The following is a 12047-nucleotide window of genomic DNA, read 5'->3' on the forward strand; positions in this document are numbered from 1 at the left end:
TTGCACTTCATCATGTCTCTTTGCAATTTTGTGAGGATGTTATGAAATTCTAATTCAGGAAGAAGGTAGGCCTACACTGATGATGTGAGGCCACCACTCTCAATCGACTATAGTCCAGGCTAGTACACTGCACAAACTAGTACACTAGCACAAAACAAGAACTAAAAATATAAGCAGCACCAATAACTCATGCACTTGACCTCATCTATGGACTTCACATCAAGTCACAAAGCCCATATATAACATGCATATAAGTACCATATTGGCAGTGTAATACTGAGCTACATAGTTTAAAGGCCTGACTCAGAATAAGATAGCTTCCTATGATTTTATATAGAGTAGGGTGGCCACTTACACAGCACACACACAAAAAGAGGAAATGCGCCAACACAACAAAGGACACAAATTTGCATAACACATGCATATACCAAGTTATATGTATAGATGCAAATTTATAATTAATTGCTATAATGTATTTATTTTATATATTATATTTATTTCCCCCCTTTTTTCCCTCCAAGGAACCCAAGGTGGCATACATAATCCTCCTCTGCTCTACCAGTGAGGTAGGTTAGGCTGAGAGTCTGCGAATGGCCGAAAATCACACTGTGAGCTTCATGACCAAGTGGAGATTGGGACCCAAATCTCCTGAGTCCCAGACCAACAGTCTAACCATCCCACCACACTGGCTCTCTTTGAAATTTATTTATTTATTTAATTTTACAATATTTATATACTGCTCCCCATTCATGAATTTTGGAGCAATAGACAAATCAAATAAAAGAATAAAAACACAATTAAAATACATTTTTAAAAGAAACAAGAAAAATACATTTTTAAAAGAAATAGAAATGCAATACATTTCACCATAAAGGGGAAGATGTATCCAGGTGACCTGAGTGGCTGTTGGGAACTTCAAGGCCCATGATCTTCCTCCTTATGGTTCTTTGGCTTCAAACCAGACTTGGATTGTACAGCCCATCAAACAGAGGATACTTTCCAACAGAGGACTATCCTCTGACAGCTCTCCAAAATAGATGACTGTTCTATGTAAAGTAGAGCACATAGCTGCCCTACTATAACTAGAGTAGTTTGGCAGAATGGGTAGGAATGGCTTTGCGGGAGATGAAAAGAGAAAAGCTGCATGCTTATTCCAAGCAGTTTATAACCAAGTGGCATCCCCAATTAATAGACATGATGCTGTATTTTGTTTTCGATCTAGTATATTGTTTGCAGCACGATGCATCTTAATTGTGCCATAACAATGACAATACATACCATTGTCTAGACAGTTTGCGGGCACAATGAGAATGCCTTTCAGGTAACACAAGTCCACCAATGTCTATTGGCAGGGTGCAGAGAGACATAAACCCTGACCATGCATTCCTCTTTCTGGGGTTAAATGATGGCTGAGGGGTGTGTCAGCTTCCACAGACAACACTAACCCAAATACAGTTATCATTTTTCTCTTTGAGTATGCACAATTAAATATGTCTGGCATCATCAGCCAGTGGTGCGGTGGGAGCTGATGTTTACAATGCAAAGGGAGAACGGGGCGGGGGGGGGGGGAAGAGATGCACTCGTCAATAGTTGAATTACTACCCCAGGTCCTCTGTGAATGTTGTTGTGTTGTAATGACAACATTTGATATATTCTTCAAACCAAGCCCCAAACTCTCATTCAAGCCTTTTTTTTTTTTACATGAAATAGTTTCATAGCAACTTTTTCTATCCAAGCAGTATCAAAGAGTGGAGAAATTGAATAGGATTTATAAAACGAATGATTGCAATTCTCACCTCCTAGATGTGTGTGTGGGGGGGGGGTTTCCTTATGTGGTGGCTGTGCCCAGCTAATCATAATATTGGACGAAGTAATTCATGAAATGACTGGGTATAATTGTCAAACTGACCTAGCATGGTATTTGAGTATTTTCCCTGACTTGCTGCACACCCATAATAAGGCTTTAATTGAAAACCTGTAGTTTTCTGCCAAAATTATGAATGCTAAAAACTAGACAGCTGGGAGAACTAAGCAATAAGTTAGTTGCTTTAGTAGGATGGATTAGGTAATGAGACCATATAAAAGTGGTGGTCTCCCTTTATAATATTTATTTTATTAATTACATTTCTATACCACCCAGTAACCAAAACTCTCTGGGCTGTTCACAAAAATTAAAACCTTAAAATATTTTTATTCCCAAAGAAATTGAGCAAAAACATCCTTTTCTATCAGTTGAGTGGATGGTTGCTTTAACATTTGTTGGTTTGTATTCTATAAACGTTCGTGTTGTCTTTTTAATAATGTTGCTGTCCAGTTGTCTCTTTTTTCTAATTTAGATTTTACTATAATAAATGCTTGGTTTTATTAAAGATTAGCTCAGTCTACTTCGTCGACTGCATGACATATTCACAAAAGATCTGCTTAACGATGGAAAATCCAAAGTGAATCCGAGTATGAGGCTCAAATAGCTCTTCAACTTGCTTAATCTGATCTCACCCGGATGTCAAATATTCAAGTGCTTAAAATATTTCGATGGTTTCAAATATTCAGTTTCTCTTTGCAACATTGTGCTGGGAAAAGTTGTATCTCTAAAAGAGATGACGTTGGTAGATTGTGGATAATCCATTCAGAGTTTCAACAGAATTTACAGGCTATTCTTTAAAGATTCTGATGACACTGTGTATGCATTCAATCAGCCCTTGAATTATACTGTTACTCCAATGTGAAGTTTTGGATTCCATCATATCTCTCAGAAAAATCATAGATTAAATGAGATATGATATGATCTATGTTTTCTGACAGATATGATGGAATCCAAAAATTTTACACACGCAGAATCACTCCCAGGTTAAAAAAAACAAATCACTGTTTTCAACAGTTTGTTGCAAGGAATAATGTGAAACTCTTTATTTCCAAACATTTCAGTTCCAAAATGCTTTACACTCCTTTCTGTGCCACCTGATTTCTCCCTTCTATTTCCCTGCCTTCCTGTGAATGAATGAGCTGATCTTAATTTCTAGCATGTGGCTTTGGATAAGGTTTCTATAGGTACAAATGAGACAAATTTAATTCTTCATTGCCTTTGTCACCTCCCCTTGTCAGTTAGCTAAATAAGTCTTTTTTCGGAACCATACAAAGAACAAATCACAGAACACATAAACTATCCAGTAGTACATATATCCAAACAGCTTGTCAAACTATTCGAACTCATTTGATTTTGTTGCAGATTTCTGTGACATCCCTAGTGAAAAGTAATTTGAGGATGGTTTCAGGTGAAAAAAATCCAGTTATATTACACTGCAAATCTCAGGGAATACCATATTTTCCAGATCCCTTGCCAAAAATTTACAGCATGAACTCATATTTTCCTGTCTGACCATTTTAAGTGATTTTGTTGTTTATTTTTTTTATTCTTCTTGTATACTAATGACATAGTGTCTGCTTTTGTGATTTTTGATCATCAGAGTTAAATGACCACTGCTACACCCTGATAACAAAATGGTAGACTCTCACAGAAAATAAGTTGAAATATCCAGTTTTTCCATTATTATTTTTATATTTATGGTATAAGAGACACCCATAGTCAGCTGCATGCCTTAAGAGCTGTGATACCTCATCTTACTTCTTCATGGAACAGGGCAGCCTTCCCCAACTTGGTGCCCTCCAAATGTGTTATACTAGTTGGGGGATTATGGGAGTTGAAGTCCAACACATATCCATAGGTAATTGGGGGTTACTGGAGTTACAGGTCAACACATCTGGAGGGCTTCAGGTTGGGGAAGTCTGCCATAGGGTATCTCTATCCCGATCCTCTATCAGAATGGAAGATGTATTCATCATTAGGGCTGTACATCACCTCGGATCCAAATCCCAAATATGAGGTCAATCAGGGTGATTTGGAGGGCTTAGAAACAGATCTGAAGCAAATAAAAACTGGTCCAAAGCAGTCCAACGCGAATCAGCATAGTCTGAATTGATTTTGATTGATTTTGATTGATTCAGACCTTTCTTCAAGCGCAGACAGCCTGTCTGTCCTTGCAATGCTTCTTTTGTTAGAGTAAGGAGAGGGGAGGAGGAGTTTGGAGGTGGAAATTGGCTGTGAAGTGACAGCTTCACCCCTCCCTCAATCCTCCTGAAGTCTCCCAATTCTCTCCATCAGCCTCCAATCACAATGGTGGAGGAGGGCTTAAGGACAATCAGGAGATCAAGCTTCCTTTGTCCTTGCTCATTGTGGGCTAGACTTAGTAGGAGTAGGGTGTTCTGGGCTGGCTAGCTTAGGTTTGTTGTTGCTGTGTGTTTTGGGGTGTTGGTACTTGGATCTTTCTTGAGCCTTCCCATCTCTCACTGTTATCTCTTGCCTCTATTTCTCTTTCTTCTTGTCTTTTTTTAAAAAATACAAAATTTATATTAAAAAAACTTCCAGTTGTTAACCCAATCCTTCCCCCTCCTTCCCCTTCCTCCATTTTTCCCTGAAAAAAGCAAATTTTACCAGTTGTTTGCACAAATACCACTGTCTTATGTTTGGCAGACATGAGCACCTCTACAATGTCTATAAGTGCTCCAAATTTCATGTTTCGATCATGAAAAATGGAAAAGTTATAGGCATTTCTTTTTTCCAGTGCAAGTCTATGGAAAAATGAGAAATCTGAATAATTCAGAAATCCAAATCTCTATTCTCATTCAGATCCGAAGTGAATTGAAACAGGTCCAAATTGCTCCAAAGTGAATTAGGCTTGATTTGGATGTTTTGAATCAGGATTCAAAGCGAATCGGGGTTCCGTGCACAACCCTATTCATCACTACCTCATGTTATGTGGCAATGGGAACTATCAGGCATTTTTGTATGGTAAATATAAGGAGAGCAGTGCAGAGGCTGCAGTCCTAAGTAATTGAAAACAGTGGGAATTATTTCTGAGTATAGGATGACATAGTTGGTAACAATGGTGGGGAGAGTTTTTTTAAAAAAAAATCTTCTCAAACTCATTTAATTTGATACCATTTAATATTCTGAAATCTCTAAACAGTTTGCCTCCCAAAATATACATAATACAGCATTAAAAAAAACCAATGTAAAAAAAGTGTAAGAACAAAATACAATAATAGATCATTTAAAATATCACTACAAAAACAATAAAACAGAGCACTATTGTAGCCCATTACAAGTCTAGGAAAGCCGCTGTATAAATTCAAGAGGCATTTAAAGCACACTTCAGTTTTTGCCTCTTGAAAAAATGCACGGGAAAACTTTCCAGAGGGTGGGTGCTGGTGATATTTCATTGGTCGCAGAACAACAGCTTCCTCGGAAGGCCTCTGGGGTTGACTGCATATATATATAGGGGAAGGCAGTTAGCTAAATATCCTGCTCCAAAGTTGTTTGGGAGTTTATATGTCAACCATAGAATCTCGAACATGCTATTTGGTAGCAAATAGGCAGGCAGGGAAGTTCCTTTAACACGGGTGTAACTGTAGCTGGATGCTCCGCTGAAAATCCTAGCTGATATGTGATGTACTACCTGCAGCTTCTGAATCAAGTCTAAGGGTAGGCCACATAGGGTGCATTATGAAAAACAAATAACGTGGGAAGGAAAATATGGCAAATGATAGCCCAAAGGAAGGATTCTGTGTGCATAAACGAAAGATACAAACGAACAAACAAACAAACAGCCCTTTGGGATGCCTTTTTAGTAGCATGCCGTGGGGCTCACTGCGTCAGAGATTCATTCTGTCTTTTTATGATTACCTGAAAATGAAACCACTTTGATATACTTTTGCCCCCTCTTATATTTGTGTACGTAGTAGTGTTATTATTACAGATCTACAGAAAATTGTCGGCATAAGCCACAGCAGGCAGTAAATAAATGACTGTGGTGCTTTAAAAATATGCAACCCAAAAAGGTCTTGCTTTTGAAACAAAGCTGGCCATTCTGCCGGTGCAGCATTATCTTTTTTGCTTTCTTTGTGATTGCATGGAGGTTGGAAAGAAAGGAAAGATGTCATTTGATTTTTTTTTTTTAAAAAATGGCTATGGAAAATAAAGTAATGTGCTGTTTTACTGTCTGAAAGCCAACAAACATGTTAGAGTCTTTCCAGAATACCCTCAGACTCAAGAGAGGGATCCCAATATTATTATTTTTTAATGACCGCTGTAGAAATACTACGCATATTCTGTGATGGACATCTTATGTAATTACTTTATCAGAAGAAACATTCATTCAATCTTCTGCTTACTGATTCAGAAAAAGCACAGAGTGCTCTGGAGTCAGTGCACTGAGATTTTATTTGAAAGACTATACCTCATGCCACTTAATGGTGTAATGTTTTATCAATTAACAATGCAATTTTTAAGTCTTCAAGAAGACAAATGCTCCTGGTTAGAAGACGTTTGCAGCTCTATGGTGAAGAAAATTATTTAAAGACATAGATGGTCAAAGACCATAAAATTCATTGCCACTAAAAAAACCCAATCAATTCTTTCTCAGGGTAAATGAGAATTTCTCCTTGGCCTATATCAATGAGGGTTTTGTAAAGGAGGGCTACGATGGTGGAGGGGAATGGGAATGACCCACCAGCAAACTCCAGGCATATATAATGATGTGCAAATCAGCACAACTCAAAACATGGCAAAGTTCTCCCAATGCCATCTTGAAACTCATTCTCATTCGAGCCTGTATCAAATTGTGAATGTTGTTTTTATTCTTTTCACATGAAAATCCCAGCATATTTTCCCAAATGTATGCATCAAGTGTGCACATCTTTGAAATGTCCGCATTCTTCTTCCACAGATGCAACCATATTTGTGTGTATTTTTCAAAAGCACACATTCTCCCTTCCCCCCGCATAGTCTTCAGAGTTATGTATGCTATTGAACACAATTTTTGGAGGGTCTGCGAATTACATCGAAAGCTCGGAAATGCACAAACTTCGACTGCAGATTGTATCTGAGACCATGTTCAGTCTAAATGGTACAAAATGGGTAAATCCTGTTCAAATGTAAACTGAAACAAATTTCTCATACATCCCCTTGCATACAAGCTTCCATTTGCACTATGTGTATTCACAGACGGTCAAATGCAGGTAGTCTCCCTTGTACAGGATTGTGATTTCTAGTCATCCTACCCTAATTCCATTTCCCTAAAAACAACTAACACAATGCCTAGAGGTCAACAGCGGACTGCACTGCACTGTATGCAACTCTCAATCATGCTCCCCCTGCCCACAGCAATGTGGGTAAAACAGCACTGGGCTACTATGTAAGGCTGGCATAACCCTCATTCTTTCAGCCACAGCTCTCCCCCCATCCCTGCAATGTGGGCATAATAATGTCGACTTCATTTGCATTGCCATTGGCAAGATAATTTGAAATATTTAGAAACATAAGACCTGAGTTAGCAAGATCATGAACGCCTGTCTTTCCTGCTGCTGTGTGTTTGACATGCTACCACCCAGTCACAGCTCCACTAAACTCCTGGATTTCTCTATTCTGCAATCACTTCGCCACTATGGAAGACACACACACACCCAAAAAAGTGTCTTCCAAACGAAGAAGGAAATCCATTCCCAAGACAATGGTTGTGCCGCTCTAGACTTCTTCTGTAAGGTCAGCACTATATCCCAAAATGCCACTTCCTTTTATTTGGCTAAAAACACTGAAAGGTGGTTTCCCACAAAATGAATGGGCAGAACAGCGTCTGCATGTTTTGTCTGACATCTCTGGTTCTACAAGGCAGAGAAATGAGCTTTAGAAAGAAAGAAAGAAAGAAAGAAAGAAAGAAAGAAATCTGGATGATATAGTGATGCAAATGGGCATGGGTAGAATCAAGATAAGCCCAGCCAACTAGGCATTATGGCAATTCTATCCTACTATGATTTTCCCCTCCATATTTTAGGGTTGATTACTCACATTCAGGAGTACAAACATACACACCTTTGCTAAAAGGAACTTGAACATACGGAGTTTGAGAGTGGGATAAATGGACCCAATCCCATTCTCTACTCCACAGGGTCTTTTCTGTACTGGTTGGCTTTTGTACAGGGTTTACATAGATCATATATATATATATATGAAAAGCTCAAATCCCAAGTATACTTACAAGGAGCAAGTCTCATAGAACTCAGTTGGATGTATTTCTTTTTAAAAGTGCTTACTTAGATGACATAGCCAGTAGTTTTCATTGCTGTATGCACTTAATATATTCCAATAATGTATGCATGCAAATCATTTCCTTTTTCAAGAAAGAAAGAAAGAAAGAAAGAAAGAAAGAAAGACTCTACCAAGCAAGAGATTTAGTTACGCCTTTTGGAAAATATCCAAAAGATGTTGATATTTCAAGTACAAAAGTGACCCAAACAGGGCAGATGACAGGTGTTCTGCTGCCTTCTCTTTTTCAGGACTATAACGATGAAATCCGTCAAGAGCAATTGAGAGAATTATCATATTTAAATGGTTCAGAGGATTCAGCTCGTGGACGAAGCATTCGAGGAAGAGGGATCCGGGTTCCTCCTGCAGCTCCTTCAAGGTCAGTTGATTTGCCCTTCTTTACAAGCAATATGAATAGCTGTGCCATTGCTGAAGCTCCAGGTACAGATTGCATGGTTTAAATATGTAGATAAACGCTACCGTTCAAAGAAGTGAATGAGAGAAAAATGTTGGAGTTTTGACTTGCATGTTTTGTTTCAACTGAACCTCCCCTGCTTGCTGAATTGAAAGTATGTTTTAAATACATGGGAGGGAAAGAGAGCGAAATGGCTTATTGAGAAAGGAAAATAATGATATTCATGACTAAGTTCCAGACCAAAGAACAAGTAGGTCATGGCTTAAGTCCCAGTGCCTTAAGTGTTATTTAATGCGATTGAGGTCCATATTTAAATAAAGGTAAATACGTCCAACTGAATCCATATGTGGCAGGGACATGCTTCTTCCAGAAAACGTGAAGAACTGTTTTGTTTCATAGTCATACTTCTAACATTCCCGACCTGAAATTGGGCAAAAAGGAGGTCCTGGTATAAGTTATCAATGATTCACTGAGAACAATAAAGAACCACGTCTATTCCCAGTATAGTTGCCAGTACATGTTTTAGGCCCAGTACAGCATCACTTAACAACTGTTTATTCTTAATTTATGTAAATCTAATTTAAGAATCATGCTATATATCAGCCTTCTCAAGCCTGGCAATTTCCAATGGTCATATTGGGTGGGGATGATGGGAGATGCAGTCTAACACATCTGGAAGGCACTAGATTGGGGCAGTCTGCCGTATGCCATAGAAGAATTTATTGTCTCATTGAGTTTACAAAACTGTGGTGTTTGGTAGACAGAGCCATTGCTTTTATTGTACATCTTCTTCAGCATCAACATTTTAAAATGCTGATTCAGAATAACCTTGTTTCATTGTAGCATCTGTTTGCTGTTACAACTATCCATCAGCATACAAAATACAGTATACCTGATGTTCATCCTTTGAAAATCACATGTGATTACAGTCATAGATCCTAACACCTGTAGGCATTAATGTGTAACCTCTACATCCAGAATTTATATTGTACAATTTACATCTAGAGATACAAGTCCCTATTTATACGTGATGTTCAATGCATAAATATTGGGAATGCCCAGGCAGTGAGTCCATCAAGTGTGATCATCATCTCCCTCTACCTGTATATAAGTATGCCTGAACATGGCTATTAAGTTCACTCTTTATTATTATAATCCTATGGAATATAATCCTTTAAATAAAACCACAGATCTTCAGCTGAAATTTTGCATGCTTGCTTGACTCATCATATTACTTCTATAGACTTCCTGACTGTTAGAGCAGTACGACAATGGAACCAGTTACCTAGGGAGGTTGTGGGCTCTCCCACACTAGAGGCCTTCAAGAGGCAGCTGGACAAGCATCTGTCGGGGATGCTTTAGGGTCGATTCCTGCATTGAGCAGGAGGTTGGACTCGATGGCCTTGTAGGCCCCTTCCAACTCTGCTATTCTATTATTCTATGATTCTATATAGTAGCTGAGCTACTATTTTCCTGTGCAAATGCAATTAATATCTCCTTGTTCTAAGGCCAACATTGTTCTCTTGCGTAACTAGCTCTTCTACTTCTGTAATATTCTCTCTCTCCCCCCGCCCTGGTATATTTATACAGAGAAATCATATTCTCTGTCAGTCTTCATTATGCTGGAAGGAACAAGGAAGTCGGGTTCTTTTGATCTAATCTCCTAAAATGTATTTTTCAACTCCAGTATGGGTTGAATTGAGTTCTTTCGGAATAACCCCTTACTGGTTGTTTCTACCTACTCATGACCTCTGGTTTTAAAAATGGCATAGGATTTTACTTCATTCCGATTTTAAAAACACCTGTCCAGTCTTGCTTGTTGTAGTGTGTTTCTGAGTTGTTAATTAATACATAGGAGATTACTTAGGCAAAGGGTAAAATAAAGTGATTTCTGATGGATATTTTTCATTGGGAAAAGTTCTACATCTCTACAACTAACAATACTTATTGAACCTTCCACACTCTACATGCTGTTTCTGTAAAGCTACAAAATTGGAAACACAATTTAACTAATAAATCTCAGACATTGACTGACCTACCTAAGCAAGTAAACAGAACCAAAACAATATTGGCTTGTTTTTTGTAAAACATAGTTGCGTTTGGTTTAAATCAATATGTGGAATTTTTTTTAAAAAAGCAGTAAGCTAGCCAGAGATGCCCAAATGTACTCTCTGACAAAGGTAACATTTGCCTCTAAAACCATAACAAAAGTGTTAGAAATGCTCTTTCAGTAATGAACAGTTGTTTACAGGGGAAATGTGTTTATTCTTTATTATATTTATCTCCCAAGAGCTTTTCTACATGAGGCTGTTAATCCATTGTAACTATTTTCAGTTTTGTCACAAAATTGAGATCTGAGCACAGACTCTCAGCCCAACCCACCTCACAGGGTTGTCGTTGTGAGGATAAAGTGCAGAGGAGGAGGATTATGTACACTGCCTTGGGTTCCTTGCAAGAAAAAAGGCAGAAAATAAATGCAATAATAAATAAAATAAATAAATATATTTAGAGTTTGCTAGATAATAACCAACACTTGCCCAGAAACAAATCAAAAGCCAGTGCAAATGATTTAATTTTTTTTAAAAAAACTTGAGTAATATGATCTGAGAAGGAAACATCAAACACTGCTCCAGTCACTGCATTTTGCACCAGCCAGAATTTCCAAACAACACTCCTCAGTGCCAGCCGCACATTGGAGTACTATATTCTTGATTTGACCAGGGCATGAGTGACAGATCTCCATGATCCAGAATGCAGCTGGTACACAAGCCAAAGTTGAACAAAGGCACCTACTCTCAAATTATCTAGATCGATCTATATGGGGATAAGGAATGAACGATCCTGCATCACAGCAAGACTGTAATTACCATGTTTCCTTCCATACTCCTTGTCCTTTGTCTCCTTCCCATCAATCTGCACATATTATAGCCTAGCTGAGCTATCTTTGTGCTCTGAAACCCTTAACTATCTATCTACCCAAGGAGATAGAAATATCAAACATATAGGTTTAATGATGATACGAGTGCTTTGAAAGATTGAGAGAGAGAGAGAAATCAATTCTATAAACTATTGCATATCTCAGCTAATTAAGGTTTGGTGTCACAAGCAGCCAGAACATATTTGCCATTGGAGTTCGTCTTGAAATTAAAGTGACTTCTCCATTACTTCCCAGGGGACGCGGGAGTGCAATTCCTCCTCCACCACCTGGCCGAGGAGCTCAAGCACCAAGAGGAACCCCTGTGACACGTGGAGTACTCCCAGTACCTCCTGTAGCCAGGGGTGTCCCAACCCCTCGAGCAAGAGGAGTTCCAGCAGTACCAGGTTACAGGCCGCCCCCTCCCCCAGCACACGAATCCTATGACGAATATGTAAGTACCTATTTCTCAATAAAGAAATACACATTGTTTAAACCAGTGGGTATCTTTAATGCCTTTACAAGTGCCAATTCACAGGTGAATTTGGTACACAACCAACATGATAAAGAATCCCAAGTGC

The 12047-nt window shown here is 38.5% G+C and overlaps 1 protein-coding gene across 1 annotated transcript in view; it reads left to right on the forward strand.

Annotated features, from left to right (window-relative positions):
• Positions 1-12047, forward strand: part of KHDRBS2 (KH RNA binding domain containing, signal transduction associated 2) — a 400529-nt gene that overhangs the window by 253369 nt on the left and 135113 nt on the right. Inside the window, exons 5-6 of the mRNA XM_063125025.1 lie at positions 8389-8516; positions 11725-11920. Of these exons, the coding sequence (XP_062981095.1) occupies positions 8389-8516; positions 11725-11920 (324 nt within the window). The remainder of the gene's footprint in view (positions 1-8388; positions 8517-11724; positions 11921-12047) is intronic.

The sequence above is a fragment of the Elgaria multicarinata genome, chromosome 4, assembly GCF_023053635.1.
Source record: "Elgaria multicarinata webbii isolate HBS135686 ecotype San Diego chromosome 4, rElgMul1.1.pri, whole genome shotgun sequence".
Lineage (NCBI taxonomy): Eukaryota > Metazoa > Chordata > Lepidosauria > Squamata > Anguidae > Elgaria > Elgaria multicarinata.